Source organism: Lucilia cuprina, chromosome 5, assembly GCF_022045245.1.
Source record: "Lucilia cuprina isolate Lc7/37 chromosome 5, ASM2204524v1, whole genome shotgun sequence".
Classification (NCBI taxonomy): domain Eukaryota; kingdom Metazoa; phylum Arthropoda; class Insecta; order Diptera; family Calliphoridae; genus Lucilia; species Lucilia cuprina.
Window position 1 is genome coordinate 56666110 of NC_060953.1, and position 19482 is coordinate 56685591.

At 32.5% G+C, this 19482-nt stretch overlaps 6 protein-coding genes across 9 annotated transcripts in view; 1 reads left to right on the top strand and 5 right to left on the bottom strand.

Annotated features, from left to right (window-relative positions):
• Positions 1–2454, bottom strand: part of LOC111682947 (putative mediator of RNA polymerase II transcription subunit 26) — a 58717-nt gene extending 56263 nt beyond the window's left edge. The window contains exons 1-2 of the mRNA XM_046951278.1: positions 2253–2454; positions 1731–1801 (exon numbers count right to left, since the gene is read on the bottom strand). The gene's annotated coding sequence lies outside the window, so the exon portion shown is untranslated. The remainder of the gene's footprint in view (positions 1–1730; positions 1802–2252) is intronic.
• A 1064-nt stretch (positions 2455–3518) lies between these two features.
• Positions 3519–10693, top strand: LOC111682955 (WASH complex subunit homolog 5). 2 transcript variants are annotated; one of them, XM_046951280.1, is made up of 7 exons: positions 3519–3537; positions 5035–5077; positions 5142–5436; positions 5720–6955; positions 7168–8552; positions 9933–10304; positions 10372–10693. In XM_046951280.1, the coding sequence occupies exons 3-7, from the start codon at positions 5185–5187 to the stop codon at positions 10526–10528; spliced, it is 3402 nt and encodes a 1133-aa protein (XP_046807236.1). In that variant the 5' UTR covers positions 3519–3537; positions 5035–5077; positions 5142–5184; the 3' UTR covers positions 10529–10693. The 2 variants fall into 2 exon arrangements, with proteins under 2 accessions (XP_046807236.1, XP_023300725.2); XM_023444957.2 differs by lacking the exon at positions 3519–3537 and having other exon boundaries at positions 4804–5077.
• LOC111682950 (enoyl-CoA delta isomerase 2) lies at positions 3599–4690 on the bottom strand. Its single transcript, XM_023444952.2, has 2 exons — positions 4158–4690; positions 3599–4091 (listed from the first exon to the last, which is right to left on the bottom strand). Exons 1-2 carry the CDS (start codon positions 4545–4547, stop codon positions 3702–3704), a joined length of 780 nt encoding a protein of 259 aa, XP_023300720.2. The 5' UTR covers positions 4548–4690; the 3' UTR covers positions 3599–3701.
• Positions 10671–13947, bottom strand: LOC111682957 (phosphoglucomutase). The gene is made up of 7 exons (XM_023444958.2): positions 13789–13947; positions 13621–13701; positions 13385–13549; positions 13237–13318; positions 11728–12275; positions 10990–11660; positions 10671–10924 (listed from the first exon to the last, which is right to left on the bottom strand). Exons 2-7 carry the CDS (start codon positions 13696–13698, stop codon positions 10786–10788), a joined length of 1683 nt encoding a protein of 560 aa, XP_023300726.2. The 5' UTR covers positions 13699–13701; positions 13789–13947; the 3' UTR covers positions 10671–10785.
• Positions 13948–15010: 1063 nt separating this feature from the next.
• LOC111682951 (1,2-dihydroxy-3-keto-5-methylthiopentene dioxygenase) lies at positions 15011–16740 on the bottom strand. Its single transcript, XM_023444953.2, has 4 exons — positions 16523–16740; positions 15397–15599; positions 15244–15337; positions 15011–15171 (listed from the first exon to the last, which is right to left on the bottom strand). Exons 1-4 carry the CDS (start codon positions 16643–16645, stop codon positions 15034–15036), a joined length of 558 nt encoding a protein of 185 aa, XP_023300721.2. The 5' UTR covers positions 16646–16740; the 3' UTR covers positions 15011–15033.
• A 663-nt stretch (positions 16741–17403) lies between these two features.
• Positions 17404–19482, bottom strand: part of LOC111682944 (arginine kinase) — a 46685-nt gene continuing 44606 nt past the window's right edge. For all 3 annotated transcript variants that reach the window (XM_046950974.1, XM_023444945.2, XM_023444944.2), the window contains exon 2: positions 17404–18709. In XM_046950974.1, coding sequence (XP_046806930.1) covers positions 17626–18709 — 1084 coding nt within the window. In that variant the 3' untranslated portion in view covers positions 17404–17625. The remainder of the gene's footprint in view (positions 18710–19482) is intronic.

A 19482-nucleotide genomic window follows, 5' to 3' on the forward strand; every position in this document is an offset into this window, starting at 1 on the left:
TTGTAAGGCGGATAGAATCAAATAAAGACCGATCATTATGAAATTAAATCTTATATGAAATTTATTTTATGAAGGGGTCTTTGTAAGGCGGATAGAATCAAATAAAGACCGATCATTATGAAATTAAATCTTATATGAAACTTAGTTTTGCAATTTTTTGAAATGATACAAAAACATTTAACATATTTATGAGCTCAAAAGCCCTATTAGGGGGTTACGTTTAGATAGGGCTGTACGAAATAATGCACCGATTTAAACGATAGATTTAGTCATTAGCTCAAAAGCATAATAAGACACAAATTTCATTAAAATTATCTTAAAAACTACGACCTTTAGAGTGCACACAAGATTTTTATGGACACACAGACATAACATAGCTAAATGTACTCAGAAAATTATTCTAAATTCAGAAAGTACTTCAGCAAAAACGAATATAGCCCGCTATAGTGATGTAGGGTATACAAAATGTCATTGACGACCGTGTATTACTTTTTCTCCCCATTGAATTGCTGAAAAATTAACAAATTGTACGCTTAAAAAAAAAAAAAAAAAAAAAAAACTTATTTTACAGAATAATGTCTATACAAGACAAATATTTCTTATGCTAAAAGTCAAATTGTTATCATGATAGAAAAAATTAGCAGGTACAGAATGCATTTATTAGCGTTATAACGTTGTTATGACACTGTTGTCGAAACAATTGTTTTGACAACGTTGTGTTGCTAACAAATGTCATTTTATTGTAAAAATTGTTTAGATTTTTTTGTGCAATCAAAATTGATTATAAACATGAGTTTTAGTGAAATTAGTGTTTGTTTACAAAATTGGCATTTAATTTTAATTGTTTTACTAAAATATTATTACAATAAAATTATCTGTGTTACCCCTATGTATTAACATAATCATAAAACTGATAATTTTTCTGCCGACGTGATAAATATTTGTCTAATATAGACATGGGGTTATTATGACCAAATCAACTATTTACTACATTGTAAAGCAACTCTGTATGATAATAAAAACAAAAAACAATAATTTGCCGGTACCAGCAATTCGCCGGAAAATTATTAATTAATTCGCCGCATAATGAAAAATACAAAAAAGACATAACAAAATAAACATGAAAATGCAAATAAACAACTAAAAAAAATCAAATAAATTATTAGCTATTCTAGTTTATAAAAATATATACTTTCTAAAACAAAGAACTTAGAGACAAAGTAACTGGAGAGTGAAGGAGAGGCTAAACAATAATATTGCAAAACTTATTAACAAAGAATGGTAAAATGTAAATAATAAGAAAAAATGTTTGTGCAAATATAATTCTTTTTTTTTTTTCTTTCAATTTTATGCCTTGAATATAAATATCACCAGGCAAAGCAGAGCCGCAGTAGCAATATGTAAAATACAATTTGCCAGCGTATGCAAATTAATAAGAATAATTTTGGGATACTTTGCAAAACAAAAATAAATAGAAAAAAAAGAACTTCATTTACAACCGGCCGGTTTGAACTTTTCTAACCTCATTCTTTTCTTGAAAAAAATTTTGTTACGGGGAATTAGCTCATAGCATACGGAGGACTGCTACAGCTATTTGAGAGGATTAGGGGTTATGGAAAATACTTAAAAGCAACTAGTAGAATTTCTCATATTGATTTAATAAAACTAAGTGTTAATTTGTTAATTATAACTAAAATGTTGGTGTTAAATTGTCAGAATGTCAGACTTACCTGTAAGTTTTTTGTAAAACAGAAACAGATTTTACTAAAATTCACTTGAATAATCTGCTTCTGTTGGTTGTCTGAAATAAGCAGCAAATGTTAAAAATTTTTAATATTTTGTTTAAAATTTTAAAATTTTCTTAAAATCACAATTACACTTTGTACACAAAACTTTGTGGAGTCTTAGTAAAGGAATTTAAAAAAAAAAAAAAAGACAAATGTTCTGCTATTGCTGCTGGTCAACTTTCTTTCAAGTGTGATATCAGCAATTTTTGTCTCATCTTCTTGTTTTACTCCACCACTAAAATCAAAGACACACACTTTCCAAGCAAAAAAAACACTTTTTAATTTTAATAATTAAACTTAGCACAATAACAACAAACTAAACAATTTTTTTTTGAACAATTTAAAAAATAATATTAACAATTCTCAAAAAAAAATCTGGGTTTCTTTATTAATTTTTCTTTTTATTTTTCGTGTACGTTGTTGTTCAACTGTTTTTCGTTGGTTGGCGAAAAAAAAAAACTTTACCTCAAATTGTCTTTGTTTCTTTAGATATTTTAAGACAATTTTAGTTTTTTTATAAAATTGTTTATGTTTAATAATAATTTTACAAAAATGTTTTGTTAATTGTGATTTTTTTTCAAGTTTTCACGGTATTTTTGTTAATTTTTCTTAAGAATTCTGCGGAAATTTCACGTTGCGACCGACATTTAATTATAAGTGCGGCGAAATAAATTAAAAATGACAAATACCAATTGCTATTGTGCTAGAGCGAGTGAGATAGCTAGTGTGGCAGTGTGTCGGCATGTGATGAGAGTAAGTGGAAAGACAATAAAGTAGGATGAAGAGTAATTGTTGACGTTAAGGTGAATTTACATAAGGTGGTTTTGAAGTCGTTTTCGTATAAGGTGGGTGATGCTCAATCAGCTGATATTTATTACACTTAACCCTCTGCGATTGAGGTGGATTTTGTATAACTATTTTACTGACGTGTGGTGTTTGCAAGACATCATTTTTGAAAGCTTATATTTTCTAAGATCTCTTTATTTTAAAACTTTCTTTGTTTATAGTCGATTTTTATTAAAATATTTATTTAACTTCGACACGACAATGCATGTTAAACAGTGTTTATTGACAAGATGCAAATTGAAAAATCTAATTTTTCAGATTTTTTGGTGTCTGTCAGTATACTACGTTAGTTTAAGAGGGTTAAATTGTATTGTGCCCCTGCCGTTCGAGGTATATTAACTAAGGTTCTATAAATCGACTTTCGAATAATCGAACAATCGACTTTTTGTCGAAAAAAGTCGAAGTCGACTATTTTGTTTCAAAAAAGTCGATAACTAGACTATCGTCTGTGAAAAAAGTCGAAAAGTCGACTTTATGAATAAAAGTCGAAAAAAGCCGAAAAGTCTGAAAGTCGAAAAAAGTCGAATAAAGTCGTAAAAAGTCGAAAAATCGAAAATTGTAGAAACAAGTCAAAAATTTTAAAAAAGTGGAAAAAAAGTCAAAAACTATAAAGTAGTCGGAAAAACTCGAAAAAAGTCAAAAAATAGTCGGAAAAAAGTAGAAAGTATGTCGGAAAAAGTCTAAAAAAGTCGACTTTTATTTAAATGAAAAAGTCGTAAAGTTGAAAAAATCGACTTTTCATAAAATGCAAAAAGTCGAAATGTCGACTTTTAACTAAATGAAAAAAGTCGTAAAGTCGACTTTTCGTTTCAACTGTAAAACCCTAATATTAACCATAAGAGAAAGCTCTTTTTGGCAAAAGATCCAGCACATAAACGGCCATCGGTGGACTTAAGATACTTTGGTAAATGACCCATAAGACATTTTCTTGAAAACTGTCCAGCTAACAAACGAACAACAATAAATTTAATTGTTTTGGGTAACACCCCATGACTTTATTCTGGGATTAAACTTTATCCTACTTTTGGAACTTCTGTTTTAACTTATCTTTTATTTTATATAAAATTTTTACAATTTCGACTTTCTCATTGTGAATTGTATCAAGGCATTCATAAACTCTTCACTGCCAAAACGCTGCACCAACTCCTCACATTCCACATCGATAGCATGCAGTAAAGCTTTCTTCTCTTCGCTGCGTATCAATCGCTTAGATATTTGCAAAGACTGAGGAGGTAATTCAGCAAACTCACGTAATTTTGGCCATATAACAGAATCTACTTCGGAATGTTTATAAATGCGGGAAGCAAAATTAAAATTATAGGCTTCCTGAGCCGACAATCTTTCGCCAAATAATAAAACTTCAGAAGCCTTAGAACGGCCCATTAGCAATGGGAATAAATAGGAGGAACCAGCCTCTGGTACAATACCCAATTTAACAAAAGGAGCAGAAAAATAAGCCTTTAAAGAAAACGAAAAATCTCAATTAAAAACTTATACAAGTAGATATCATTAAGTAGTACTCACTGTCTCTGAACACCACACCAAATCTGAAATACCAGCCAATGTGGTACCAATACCTATGCAGGGACCATTTACCAATGAAACTATTATCTTGGGACATTCAATAAAAGATCGCACCATATTTTTGAAAATTTCATTAGATTCGCGTATATAGACATCCATATCTTCTATATCGCTTGATTGTGATAAATCATTACCGGCTGTATAGAAATCGCCAACACCAGTAAATACCACCAAGGTTGTGCTATCATCTTGACCAGCTTCCTGTAATACTCTGGCAATTTCTCCATACGCTACACGATTAACACAATTCTTCTTTTTGGGATTGTTAAATTTAACTACCACCAGCTTATCCTGCTTTTCTACGAGGAGTTGTTTATAGTTTTGATACATTTTTTGGGGGGGTTTCCTTATTGGGTGTGTTCGTATGTATAGAAAAAGGTGTTAATATTTTCTTACAAATTATCAGTCTAGTCTTTATAAACAAAGTCCAAAAGTTTAATCTTAATTAATCGCGGTTATTGATAATAGGAAAACTGTTGTAATCACGGTATACTTAACAAGTTACCAGCACTAATTGAGAACAACCGCACGATTGTCACATTTTTTTTTATATGTAGTTTGACAAACGTGCGGTTTTAGCCTGTATACAAGTCTATGTATAAAAAATTGTAAACAATAAACAGCTGGGCTGGTGATGCCACCTTATATTTAGTATACCCTGCTTTATTTTTATTTGTTTATAAACACTTTAAACTATTTTGTTGTGGTCATTTCAACTTATTGAAAATTTCCTTTTAAATGGCGGAATTTCTTGCGGAAAATAATGCCTGTGGCCAAAATCTATTGCGTATTGTGTCTATGGGTAATTCCATTATAGCAGAAATATTACGTTTAAAAGATTATATACCCGATATATTTCGGTAAGTTTTTTTGTTTTCTTATGCTTTTGGTATGTTATTAGTGATTTTGTGGGCTTTCTTAAAGTTTGGAAACTAAAGTCGACCAGCAGAAATATGGTGAAGTTATAATGGACTTTAGTTATCTTAAAATTGCCGAAGCTCAAGATTTGAAAATTGAACAAAATCCTGAGCTACAAGATTTAGACGATGAATTGCGTGAAAATTATTTGGATTTATTGACACGTTTCTATTTGGCTTTTGAGAGTACTCATCAATATGCTTCGGATTTGCAGCAGTTTATTGATGAATTGAATCGTGGCTATTACATACAGCAGACTTTGGAGACTGTGTTGCAGGATGAGGAGGGCAAGCAGTTGATGGTAAGAAGACAAACATATTGCAGACAATAGCCTGCTATCTAGTTCAGACTGTAGTCTGCTCTATAGTACAAACTATAGTAAACTCTATTGTCGATATTATAGCATTCCCTATAGTCCAGACTATCTGCTTTATACCCCTTACTATTGAATATAGTATTCACTATAGTCCTAACTATCTGTTCTAATCAAGATAGTTTGATCTATAGTCTGAACTGTAATCATAAACTATGGTCTATGCTGAAGATTCCAGTAACTTTTAATACTTTATTAATCTCTCTTACAGTGTGAATCCTTGTATATATTTGGAGTAATCCTACTCATTGTTGACTTTCACATACCCGGCGTTATTCGTGAACGTCTTCTCATGTCTTACTATCGTTATAGTGGTTCGAAATCTCATAGCGATAGTAATATAGATGATGTTTGCATGCTTTTACGTTCCACCGGTTTTGTAGCTCAAAAAAATACCACCACCACCATCAACAGTAGCAAATCTTCTAAAGATGCTGTAGCAAATTATCCAGAATCGTATTTTTCACGTTTTAAATTTGAACAAAATTTCGTAGATATGGTTATAGGACGTCTAAGATGTGATGATATTTATAATCAATTAAGTATTTATCCTCATCCCGATCATCGTTCTACTGCTCTGTCTACACAGGCCGCCATGCTGTATGTTTGTTTGTATTTTTCTCCTAAGATACTGCATTCACAAATCGCTCAAATGCGTGAAATTGTAGATAAGTTTTTCTCCGATAACTGGATTATATCCATATATATGGGTATAACTGTTAATTTGGTAGATGCCTGGGATCAATTTAAGGCTGCCAAGGCTGCCTTAATGCCGGTCATTGAAACTGATGCCATTAAGGGTTTCTGTTTGTTGCACAAAGAAAAAATGGAAAAGATTTTAAAGCAATCCAAGGAAATCCTAAGAGATGGTGTTTTAACGGATTATTTTGTTTTGCAGAACATAACGAAAATCATAAATCTTATACGCCAATGTAATGTTTCGTTGCGTTGGTATTTTACACATGCTTCCCCCATAATTTATGAAATCTCCCGAGGTTCAGTTACGCAAAAAGTGGAACAGATAGTAAAACTAGTGCGCTCGGAATTACATTATGAAGAAAGTGATTTATTTGAGTTGCTATTGAATTGTTCTCAACTGGAATTAGTGGTTAAAGAAATTTTACGCACGCTAATGCAGGAGAAATCACAAAGATGGAATGATTTTAAGAAAGAGGCTTTAGATCGTGTCAATGAATTGAGTGAAGCTTTTTCGGGTTCTCGACCTCTTTCGAAAATTGAAAGTAATCCTCAATTGAAATTATGGTTTGCGGAGATTGCCCAGGAAATAGAAAAGTTGAATTGTGATAATGTTAACTTATCGGGGCGTATGTTAATACAGCTTATACAGGCTTTGGAGGAGGTGCAAGAGTTTCATAATCTTCAAGCAAATATGCAGGTTAAACAGTATTTAATGGAGACCAGGGAGTATTTAACCAGAATGATACAGGTTAGTCAAGTAAAATGAGATTAATGTAAAAGACTTGTGTGATGTTTTCTTTAGTCTACAGTTTCTTCTATATTCTAGACTGGTCTAAAGTCTGGAAATAGTTTGGTCTATAAACTAGACTATATTCTGTTGTTTGACTATTGTTTTGCCTATAGTCCAGTCTATAATTCAATAAAGTTTTATCAATATTTGTATTTATTCCTACTTTATAGATAATCAATGTCAAAGAAAACATTCTTATAAACATACAACTGATTAGTGATCTCAGTTATGCCTGGCATTTAATAGATCGCGATTTTACCTCCATAATGCAAGATTCTATTAAAAAACAACCCAAGTCTGTAATACGTTTACGAGCTGCATTTCTAAAACTAGCTAGTGCATTAGAAATACCCCTCATGCGTATAAATCAAGCTAAATCTGAAGATCTTATCTCCGTATCTAACTACTACAGTTCCGAATTGGCCAATTATATGCGTAAGGTTTTACAAATTATACCCGAGACTATGTTTAATCTAATGGCCCGAATTATACAATTACAAACCGATGTTTTAAAAGAAATACCCACCCGCTTGGAAAAAGATAAACTTAAAGAATATGCTCAATTTGAGGATCGTTATACAGTGGCTAAACTAACATACTCCATATCGGTTTTCACTGAGGGTATTCTTATGATGGAAAAAACCTTGGTGGGTGTAATTGAATTAGATCCTAAGCAATTGCTAGAGGATGGCATACGCAAGGAATTGGTCAAGCATTTAGCTAATGCTCTCAACGTTGGACTAATATTTAGCGCAAATGCTAAACAGAAAAATGCCACTGTAGAATTGGAAACTAAATTAGCCCAATTGGCTAAAACCATGGACGGTTATCGTAGATCTTTCGAATATATACAAGACTATCTCAATGTTCATGGTTTGAAAATTTTGCAACAGGAATTGACACGCGTTATTAACTATAATGTAGAAAAAGAATGTAATGCCTTTCTACGCAATAAAATTCAGGATTGGCAATCCCAATATCAATCCACCACCATACCCATACCAACATTCCCTCCCTTGCAAGGAGATTTATCAAAATCCAATAATTTCATAGGACGCTTAGCGTTTGAAATACTACAATGTACCGATCCACAAAATACCATCTATTTAGATCTGAAAGCTGCCTGGTATGATAAAAAGCCACCACATAAAGAGGTATTAGATTCGCGTTTCTTCTATAAAGTACGTGAGGCCATAGGCCCCGCCGGCTTAGTAGGTTTAGATCGTCTTTATACTTATATGTTTGCTGCAGATTTAAAAAAGAATTTAGATAAATTGCAACGCAATATTGAAAATGATAAAATGTGGTCTACGACATTGGCCAATCTAACAGCTGATCTGGAATCTAAACAATTTGTTAACTTAACTGCTGGAAATCCTTTAAAATTTTATGCTACCTATCATCAGCGTTGGCTTAAGGTATGGCCCACTATGATTGAGTGGATTTTGCAGTTGGGTCATAAACAGATTTTACGACAACAATTGGCATTTGAATTGAATCGTAGTAGTAAGGTGAACGCGAAAAATTTGGAATCCGCTTTGGAGACATTTAATAGGTGAGTTTTGAGTTCGTGGCAAAGAGGAAAGTGGTTAATAAGGGAAAGTTTTTGTTTAACGTACATTCTTGATGTTGATGTTTTATAAATATTTTTATAACTGGAGGATAAACTGGACGATAGGATATAGACAAGACTAGAATATAGACTACACAACAACAACTAAACTATAGACAAGATTATCGAATAGACTATAGATTAGACTATAGACTAGACTATAGGCTATACTATAGACTAGACTATAGAATAGACTATGGACTAGACTATAGACTAGTCTTTAGACTAGACTTTAGAGTACACTTTAGACTAGACTATATACTAGACTATAGAATAGACTATAGACTAGACTATAGACTAGACTATAGACTAGACTAGACTATAGACTAGACTATAGACTAGACTATAGACTAGACTATAGACTAGACTATAGACTAGACTATAGACTAGACTATAGACTAGACTATAGACTAGACTATAGACTAGACTATAGACTAGACTATAGACTAGACTATAGACTAGACTATAGACTAGACTATAGACTAGACTATAGACTAGACTATAGACTAGACTATAGACTAGACTAGACTATAGACTAGACTTTAGACTAGACTATAGACTAGACTAGTAGGCTATAGTCTAGTATATAAGCTGGTCTGTAGACTAGTCTATAGTCAATTGACTATAGACTAGTCTACAGACCAGTTTATATACTAGACAATAGCCTACACTATAGACTAGACTATAGATTAGACTGAAGACTAGACTTTAATCCAGACCATTAACTAGACTGCAGACTAGACTATGGACTAGACTACAGACTTAACTGTAGGCTACACTATAGACTAGGCTATAGACTAGACTATAGAAGAAACTATAGACTAGACTATAGACTAGACTATAGACTAGACTATAGACTAGACTATAGACTAGACTATAGACTAGACTATAGACTAGACTATAGACTAGACTATAGACTAGACTATAGACTAGACTATAGACTAGACTATAGACTAGACTATAGACTAGACTATAGACTAGACTATAGACTAGACTATAGCTTAGGCTATAAACTAGACTATAAGACTGGACTATAGACTGGACTATAGACTATACTGTAGACTAGACTATAGACTAGACTATGGATTAGACTATAGACTAGACTATAGACTAGACTATAAACTAGACTATAGACTAGACTATAGACTAGACTTCAGACTAGACTATAGACTAGACTATAGACTAGACTATAGACTAGACTATAGACTGGACTATAGACTGGACTATAGACTGGACTATAGACTAGACCCTAGATTAGACTATAGACTAGGTTTTCACCAGAAATAAAAAAGAAATTTTTAAAAATTTACGCTTTATTTTCAGATCTCTTTTAAATGAACTGGAAAATCAAGAAACTCAACAAAAATTTAAAGATAATAAGCTATTGGTTGATATTAAAGACTATCTAATGTACACTGGCTCCTATGAGCCTCTGGAACAAATATTTGTATTAAGCAAAAACTCCCACAATGTGGCTTTATTCTTTTTCCTAGTAATTATCGCTCACATAACAAGACTACAATTTTCGCTACAAACTCAAAGTCTTGTAGCTAAATCAACAAAAGATCAAATAGATGGTACACCTCTTTTGACGGGTCTCATCACCATTTTACAACAGTATCACAAGGATGTAAAACTTATGTTTATAACATATCTATGTCAATATGTTAAGGTGTTGGTGGAAACAAATTTAAGGTAAGTGGAAAAAAGATTTTATTTTTATTAATTTTTAGAGCTGTTTTAAATAAATCACAAACTTTAGTAACAAACATGAATTGTGTAACGAGGCCATAACAACTCTACATTTCTTGGATATATTTGTGCGTAAAACCAAACTACCACGCCAAGTATTAAGCGAACGTTTACCGCTTATAATATTAAATCAATATGAATATTTAGGTTTAAGTTTAAAAAGTTGAATTATTTTTTTTTAATAATATATTTATTAAATATATTCCATAATTTTATCAAACAAATGCATTACAAAAAAGAAGAAAATAAATTCTAGAATAACAACGAAACCAAAGAGGGTGGAGGGGGGTTGTTAAAAAACTCTCTATATAAATTTTACCTCTTTAACAAAATGAGGTAGAGTTTTGTTTTATTAGTTTCTTAAACGGTCGTCTTAAACAACAACAATGACGAGGTAATTAATATTTGTGCTTAAGTTAAGGATTTATGTGATAACGGTGGGAGCATTGCGGCCAGTGAATTTAGGCAGTTGAGAAATTTCCAAGGCAATGTCAATCAAAGGTTTTAACATAACACTAGCCTGACCTAAAACATTGTCTTTTTCATAGGAATCGATGTATAAACTGAAAATAAGATAAACAATATATTTTTATTTGTTAAATTTATAAGATATTTGTATAAAACTTACCGTACGGTGGCACCCGAACTGCCAGTACCACTGAGACGCATGACAATACGACTACCATCTTCAAATACTATACGCAAACCTTGTTTAGTAGCCACTGACTTGTCGACAGGATCGGTATAGGCAAAGTTATCAGCTACCTTAACCTTATAGCTTTTGCCTCCACTAGAGAATTCCTTACCAGCAAAAGAGGGATCTGTAATGGTCTTTTCCATGGTGGCCATCATTTGATTGCAGGGTTCCAAATCACATTCTTCATAATCATAACGTGTAAAGTAGTTGCGACCATAAATAGACCAATGATTCTTTAAAATATCCTCAATACCCTTGCCAGTATGTTGCATAATGGACAACCAGGCTAAAACAGCCCAAATACCATCCTTTTCACGTATATGATTGGAACCAGTACCGAAACTTTCTTCACCACACAAACACAAACGACCAGCATCCATTAAATTGCCAAAATATTTCCAACCAGTGGGAACCTCAAAGATTTCTTTACCCAATTTCTTGCCTACCAAATCGACGGCGGAGGCAGTAGGCATACTTCTGGCAAAACCTTGTATGCCATTCTTTTGGAAATAGGGTATACATTCTAAGTAATGGGCAATAGCTGCCAAAGAATCACTGGGTGTAACAAAGAAAGCCTTATGGCCAATAATCATATTGCGGTCCTGTATAAAACAAAAGTAAATATAAGAAATATTGTTTAATAATTAAAACACCAACAACACTACTTACACCATCACCATCAAAAGCTGCACCAATATCATAATCACCATTGGCAACAGCATCCACCAAATCCTTGGCATAAGTCAAATTTGGATCAGGATGTAAACCGCCAAAATCGGGCAAAGGTGTGGTGTGCACCACACAATTCTCAGCAGCACCCAAACAATTAAGGAAAATTTCACGTACATAGGATCCCGTAACACCATTCAAAGAATCAATGCGCATTTTCAAAGGTTTACCCGTTGTCTTCCCACTAACATAATCACGCAATTTTGCGAAATCAAAGATTTCCTTCATGTGATTAACATAATTGGCTACCGAATCAATAACTTCCACCACAAATGGTTGATTATTGACGGTGAATGTATTGGAACCTACTTTACTGATATCCACCTGTAGACCCTTGACAATTTTGTAAGCTTTAATGCCCAAAGAGAGTTCATAGATTTTGTTGGTGAAAGCATCAGGTGCTGGGCCACCATTTTCACAATTAAATTTAATACCGAAATCATTTTCGGGACCGCCAGGATTGTGGGAAGCGGTTAAAACAATGCCACCTGAAAGAGAGTTAAGTAAACAAATTAGTGGAATAGCTGAGGGCATTTTCATACATTTAGTCTTCGATGGAAATCTTGGAAACAAAATTTCTAGAAAAAATGGCCTCTTAAGGACATATTTTCTATAAAAAATAATTCTCTCAATTTTCTATAAAGAAAATAAATCTCATTGAGACAAGATTCCTATAAAGAAAATAAGTCTTACTAAAACGAAGTTTCTATAAAAAAAATAATTCTCATTTATTCACAGTTTCTTTAAAGAAGAAAAGTCTCATTTGAGATAGCTTTTTCTATAAAGAAAATGTGTATCTTTATCTCTCAAAGAGAAAAAATTTATTTTTCTATAAAAATTTTATCCTCAAAAGAGAGAAATAAAGAAAAAGTAAAGCGACATGGCCACACATCAAATTTGTTTGACTCAAACGGTAAGTTTTTTAATTGTGTTAGTAAAAAACTCACACCGCCTGTATACATGAGAGTTTTTTCACTAACACAATCAAAAAACTTACTGTTTGAGTCAAACAAATTTGATGCGTGACCATGTCGCTTAAACCTAAAGGACAAAACTTATCATCGATCACACTTGTTTATCATTTAACCTACTGAGTAATAGTATTGAATGTATTGAATGACCAGTGTGTGATCTTTCATTTACTGTTTGACAACTTAATATGTATTTCGAATTTGTTTACGATAACAAACCTCGGACAATGTCAACTCGAACCTGACCTTCATTTGTATATTGCAAATTTGTTTATGAAAGTTTTTGTTCTTAATAAACAAAATCGTACACTTGATAACTAAATCTTAGCAATAAATTGATAAAGCAAAATGCCTGTAATAACATGTAATTGTAAGCTGATGGGAAAGTTAAACAAACTGATAAGATTAAACAGAATTAATAGATAGAAAACTTAAGCTCGTTAAAATTCTATAAACAATCACGAAAATATAAACTTACCCAAAGCCTTGTTATGGCGAATCAAACTAGAAACAGCGGGGGTGGAAAGGATGCCATTTTGACCCACCAAAAGTTTGGAGACCTTAAAAATAAATAATTTAATCAATTAAAGAAAACAGTATCAATATTTCGCTTTAAAAATACTTACACCATTAGCAGCACACATGCGTATGATAATTTCAGCAGCCTCTTTGCAATAGAAGCGGCCATCACCACCCACTACCAAAGTAGATCCCTTAAGGGCTTCACCATTGGCATCCAAAATACATTGGACAAAATTTTCAGTATAATTGGGTTGAGTAAAAACTTTAACCTGTTTTACAATTAAAAGCAATTTTAGAAAATAACACTTATACCTATTTCCATTTTAAACAAACAACTTGCCTTTTTGCGTAATCCACTAGTACCAGGCTTTTGACCCTCATACACTGTGGTAGCTACACTTTCCACGGTTAATGACATTCTCTAAAGTTATTTTCAAAATTTTAACACAAATTTCAAATGATAACAATATTTTCATCAAATCCTCTTTAAAAAAATCTTTTCACCTACCAGAAAAATTCTATAAAATATTTTTCTTTTCTGCTCTCTTGATAACCGTTTTCAATCTACGTGTTGTATTGTTCTTGCGACCGTCGACTAGCTGCTGCTGCTACTTTTGCTACTGTTAAAATAAGAATTTGTTTTCAACAATATTTTCTACACCCTCCCTACGCGACCCCAGCTGTTTATTGTCATCTTCAATGTCGCTTAAAGGTCATTTATTCCATTTACACATATACTATAAAGACACACTTTTTGTCTTGTTGTTTTTCTAAATACCGGCATCTTTCTGGAATCTATTCATGCGGGTTGCATCTATAAACATGTCTGTTTATCATGCTAGTCATATTGTTTTTATTGTAACTTTGCATATTTATTAGTATTTCTTTAATTTATGGCCGGTTAATTTGTTTAAAAAACCAACAACAAATAGTGTATTCAAAACGAATGCAAAAATGTAAACAAACAAATGTCAAAGCTAACAGCTGTTGTTATATGAAGAGGTGTAGCCAGATTGTTGCTAATAGGTATTTGTAGAAAAAGGGTTGTATAAGTTGGTATTTAAAAGGAATAGGGTTAGCATAAGGTGTTTTAGATGTTGATTGATAGATAAATAGATAGATAGATAGATAGATAGATAGATAGATAGATAGATAGATAGATAGATAGATAGATAGATAGATAGATAGATAGACAGATGGATATATAGATAGATAGGCAGATAGACAGACAGATAGATAGATTGATAGATATATAGATAGATAGATAGATAGATAGATAGATAGATAGATAGATAGATAGATAGGTAGATAGATAGATAGATAGATAGAAAGATAGATAGTTATTTCTGATAGATAGACAGACAGATAGATATTTCTGATACGATATTTTGATATTTTTGAAAGAAATTGGTCTTGGCTAAACTCTATCCCAAGTACCTAGTTATAGTTTAAACGAAGGCCTATCCTACTTATCAACTAATGTGTTATTTACCTTTACTTCAACATTATTGGCCATAAGAGGTTTTTTTTAAATAAGACTTGATAAAAGTTTGATATATTTGAAAAACGCTTGTACAATAAAACTCTGCTTTATTTTATTACACAATTTTATAATATCAAATTTTTGGCCACTATTTAATAGTACCCCAAGCTAAAAAACTAAATAACACATTATTTTCTTAATATAAAATATAAATTGTTATTTGTTTACAAATAAAAGCTGCAATTAGTCACATTAAAAAAATTTCAATATTTAAACTTTATTTAATTGTTTAAAACCCTCCTGTTGATGTTTCAAATATTCCTTACGGCAATCCATATCATCAGCAGGGCGATTATATGGTAACCAAACAGGTTCACCCACAAAATAACGTTTGGCTTTAATATAATTCTGAAATATAAATGAAATAAATACATAATTTATAGCTAATATTTATAAGGAAAATATTGAAATTAAACTAACATTAGTGTCCAATGTAAAACGATGATAAATACCAGCTGGTATAATAATTAAATCTCCTTTAGTTACCGCTATGCGAATCCAATTTTCTTCATTGCTGTAATTATTTTAATAAAATATGTTTTTTTTACTTTTCATTTGGTAATAGTAACTTACTCTCTAACATCAAAATAACCGGAACCATCTAAAACCAAACGAATTTCTTCATCGGTGTGTAAATGTTCAGTAAAGAATGATTTCAATTTATTGGCATAATCGACTAAACATGTTTCTGAACAGGTTATTTCATCTTCATAACTATAGTTTCGTTCTTTACGTAAGTTTTGTAAAACATCATTTTGATAGTCATCGGCATTGATCTGAAATTATTGAAATTGTTAAAACTCTGTTTTTTGGTGGGTATTTAAGAAACCTAGTGTACAGATTAGTGAATAGCGTCTTCTCTTTATTGTTGTTGTTGTTGCTATAATAGTTTGATTGTGGCCTTTAGTACTGTCCCGGGAAAAACATTAGATTGATACAGCTGTCACTTGGTTGATAATATTTGGCCGAATATGACTCGGGTCGTTCCGGAGAGAAGATCCAATTATCGTGGGAACAGAGTAAATTGTAGTCAATTCTATTCGATAGTATAATCTATAGTCCAGTCAATAGTATAGTCTATAGTACAGTCTTTAGTCAAGTTTATTTTCTAGTCTATAACCTAATCCATAGTATAGTCTATACTCTTTCCCACCTACTGGATTTCAAAATTGTTTATTTATTCCTAAATGGGGAACTACCATAAAATTCAATTATGCAAACTCTAACCAAAGATACGCTACAAAAACAACAAGATCCAAATGTCGTGGGAACGGTGGATATTGTAGTCTATTTTGATAGTATGTATAATCTTGCCTATTGCATAGTCTGTTAACTAAAGCTTTATCATAAGCCTTCCATATAGCAAAAACTATATTTTATAGTCTATTCTACTCAATAGGTCACTCTATGGTAGAGTCTATAGTCTAGTCTGTCTAGTCTATAGTTTGGTCTTTCGTCAAGTCTATATACTAGTCCATAGTGTAGTCTACACTCTATTCTTGATCACCTACTTGATTTCAAAAAAATGTTTAGTTATTCCCAAATGGGGAACTATCGTAAAATTCAACTATGACAAACCCTAACCAAAGATACCCTACAAAAACAACAACTTGACTTGACGGATAGGAAAGAATCCCCTTCACCACTCTTTGTCCACAAAATGAACAAAAAAGTGATTGCAATTATTAAGCGAACATACCAGAAAATGTTCCACACCGGTTTTAGTGAATAATTCTTCCAATGAAATAAATGTGGGAGGATTGCGATGATGTTCCAAACGTTGATCGGTTGTTTCATTATCCATTAACCAGGCTTTTACCATTTTTATTCCCAAAAATACACTTAATTTACACACACGAGAAAGAGTTAAGTTTAATCAGACGTTCGACTGTTCACTAAATAATAAATAAATGATAACCTTGTTCAACTATCAAATGAAAACAAAGTAGCCAGACTGTTGACATAAATTAGACAGATCATGTTATAGACTAGTGGCAATACTAAAGATTAAAAAAGCATTGCCAGTTTGAAATTTTTTGTTTTTCTTATCAGGAAATGAAAATCTTAATAAAAAACTTCTAACAATTTGTTTTTTTAATTTTTTATTATTTTTAATAATTAATTCTTTTTATAAACTTAAGACTTAAAATTAAAAATATTTTGTGTTCATTAATTTGTTTTTTTTGTTGTTGTTGTTTATCAATGTTTTTGTTTAGGATTTTACTTAAAGTTGTTGTTGTAGTTCTATGTGTTTGTTGCTGTTAATACAAATACAAATCTCTTCTCATGCTTTGTTTATAACTCAAAGTTGTTGTTTTTGTGTTTTTTAATATATATTTTTTTATTTTTTGGTTTTTAAATTTTATTAATTAAATATATATTGTTCTCAATAAATAAAATAAAAAGTGTTTGTAACTTAAAAACAAAAAAAAAGATTGGTGGTTAATTATAATGTTCTCCTTTTCCGACACAGAGATCTTGTTTGTGTGTTGCTTTCCCTAAGAGAGGGTTACATAGAGATGTTATAAAATGAAACACAAAATATTTAAATTAGGAAAAGAAAACTTAAAGAACGTTAAATTCAAAAAAAGAAAAATGCCAAGAAACGCACACTCTTTAATTCAAAAACGTTTTACAGATGAAATTTTCAAGGGAAAAGCAAAAGAACATTATCATAAAGTGTGTTGATGTTGTTGTATTGAATTCCACCGAACGTTGGTTATCTAGCGGCTACAAAGATGTTTGGCCTAGCCGTAGGCTCTAAGTTTTTTGGGGTTTGTGGGGTTGCAGAGTTGTAACACCTTACATGCTCTTTTCGATCTTGATGAGTTCAGCAATACCATCGTACATTTCCTTGACGGCTTGGAATTCGGTAAGACCCATGCGGCGCTTGTTGGAGATATCGTAGATACCACCTTCGGCTTCAGTGTGTTCACCACGGGTACCGCGGACTTGCAAGTTGTATTTGGCGGCAACTTCTTCCAATTTAGCCTTGTTGGCGGCCAATTTGGGGACCTTGATGTGCACGGAGGCACGGATGGTGGTACCCAAGTTGGTGGGGCAGAAGGTCAAGAAGCCCAAACGGTCATCGTGGCTGAAGGGGATGCGCTTTTCAATTTCATTGACAGCGGTCACCAAACGGCGGTATACTTCACCCAAATCACCACCCATTTGCATGGAGATGATACGCAAATGATCTTCCTCATTGCACCAGACCAAGAAGGTCTTGTTGTCGTTGTGGTAGATACCACGGCCAGAGGGCCAGTAGCGGCAGGCGTTGGCGGCTTGCAAGAAACGATCACCTTCCTTGAACAAGAAGTGATCATCGATCAATTGTTGTTGAACGGACTTTTCCATGCCAGTCAAGGGGTAGAATTTACCCTTCAATTCACCTTCCAAACCGGACAAGGTGGAGGAGACCTTAGCTTCCATCTCCTTGTATTGGGCTTCGGTCAAACAGGGGTTGAAGGGATAGCCTTGCAAAGAGCGACCGCAACGGACACGGGTAGAGATGACGAATTCATTGTTGGGGTCCAAGTTGGAGAAGACGGAGACATCACCGAAGTCACGAGGAGGGTGCTTGTCGGTCTTCTTGAAACCACCATGGTAATCTTCAATGATGGGATCGAAAAGATCAGCGAATACTGTGTAGGCTTCAGCATCGGGAGCATAGATACCGACACCGGAATCGTGGTTCTCCAAACCGGATTGGATGCAATCCAACAAAGTGGATCCGAAGCTGGGGGTCTTCTTGTTCTTTAGGTTATCGAAGACTTCCTTGGTCAAGTACTTCTTCAACAAGGACTTGGAGTCGGAGGCAGCCAATTTGGCATAACCTTCTTCCAATTTAGCAAGAACAGCAGCATCAACCATGGTGTCTTGTTTACTAAAATGAAAATAGAAAAAAAAATAGAGAGAAATTAATTAAAATGTTTAAAAATAGTAAAAAGTTAAGAGAAATCTTGTTTTTTTTAAAGCTTACAGTGTTGCAGTTTTACACCATTTTTGACAAAATCTTTTAGGATTTGTGGGCGGTGTTTTAACTATAACTTGTGTTAAATGACAAATTCTTTTTAAGGAAAGCATTTTGGAAATGATTTTTTTTTGTTTTTTGGTTTTTGTAGTCAAGAGCTAAAATATTTTAAATAATTTGTAATAAAATTTTCACAGGGCTGTGGAGTTTTAAGAAAAAAAGGCGTTGCCAGTTAAAGAAATTTTTAATTTTTAAACAAAATTAAGTTTGTTTTTAAAATGTTTTCAATATTATTTGTTATTTTATAAAATTGCATTTTAAAATATATTTTTTTTAAGTTTTGTATTGAAAATGTTAATATTTTTGGAGATTTTTTTTTAGTGGAAGAAACAAATATTTAAAAAGGCGTTGCCAGTTCAAAAAAAAAATAAAAAATTTCCCGCCTTTTGTAGATTTTGCTTAATTTTCCTAAATTTTATTTAAAATCAGATAAAGATGTTAATTTAATGAGTTTTTTTTGCATAAAGCAAGTTCAGGGTTGGTTTTCCTTCTTATTTTTTTGCAATGAACTCTTTTGTGTCGGTTATTCAGCGCTGAAAACTTCGTCATCGTTTACTTTTGCAGCAAAATAAATATTTTCCTAGAAAAAAGGGAGTTTTTCGTTTGAGTTTATGTACAAGGAAAAA

What these genes read in the sequence shown, in the direction of transcription:
- LOC111682950 (XM_023444952.2), bottom strand. Translation starts at nt 4,547, where the DNA reads ATGTATCAAAACTATAAACAACTCCTCGTAGAAAAGCAGGATAAGCTG. An exon ending in TGGTGTGGTGTTCAGAGACA is followed by an intron (nt 4,092 to 4,157) that starts GTGAGTACTACT and finishes TTTTCTTTAAAG; the next exon opens with GCTTATTTTTCTGCTCCTTT.
- LOC111682951 (XM_023444953.2), bottom strand. Translation starts at nt 16,645, where the DNA reads ATGGTAAAAGCCTGGTTAATGGATAATGAAACAACCGATCAACGTTTG. An exon ending in CCGGTGTGGAACATTTTCTG is followed by an intron (nt 15,600 to 16,522) that starts GTATGTTCGCTT and finishes CAATAATTTCAG; the next exon opens with ATCAATGCCGATGACTATCA. An exon ending in GTTTTACATTGGACACTAAT is followed by an intron (nt 15,172 to 15,243) that starts GTTAGTTTAATT and finishes TTTATATTTCAG; the next exon opens with AATTATATTAAAGCCAAACG.
- LOC111682957 (XM_023444958.2), bottom strand. Translation starts at nt 13,698, where the DNA reads ATGTCATTAACCGTGGAAAGTGTAGCTACCACAGTGTATGAGGGTCAA. An exon ending in CTAGTGGATTACGCAAAAAG is followed by an intron (nt 13,550 to 13,620) that starts GCAAGTTGTTTG and finishes ATTGTAAAACAG; the next exon opens with GTTAAAGTTTTTACTCAACC. An exon ending in AGTTCGGGTGCCACCGTACG is followed by an intron (nt 10,925 to 10,989) that starts GTAAGTTTTATA and finishes TCTTATTTTCAG; the next exon opens with TTTATACATCGATTCCTATG.
- LOC111682955 (XM_023444957.2), top strand. Translation starts at nt 4,956, where the DNA reads ATGGCGGAATTTCTTGCGGAAAATAATGCCTGTGGCCAAAATCTATTG. An exon ending in AGGAGGGCAAGCAGTTGATG is followed by an intron (nt 5,437 to 5,719) that starts GTAAGAAGACAA and finishes TCTCTCTTACAG; the next exon opens with TGTGAATCCTTGTATATATT. An exon ending in GCTTTGGAGACATTTAATAG is followed by an intron (nt 8,553 to 9,932) that starts GTGAGTTTTGAG and finishes CTTTATTTTCAG; the next exon opens with ATCTCTTTTAAATGAACTGG.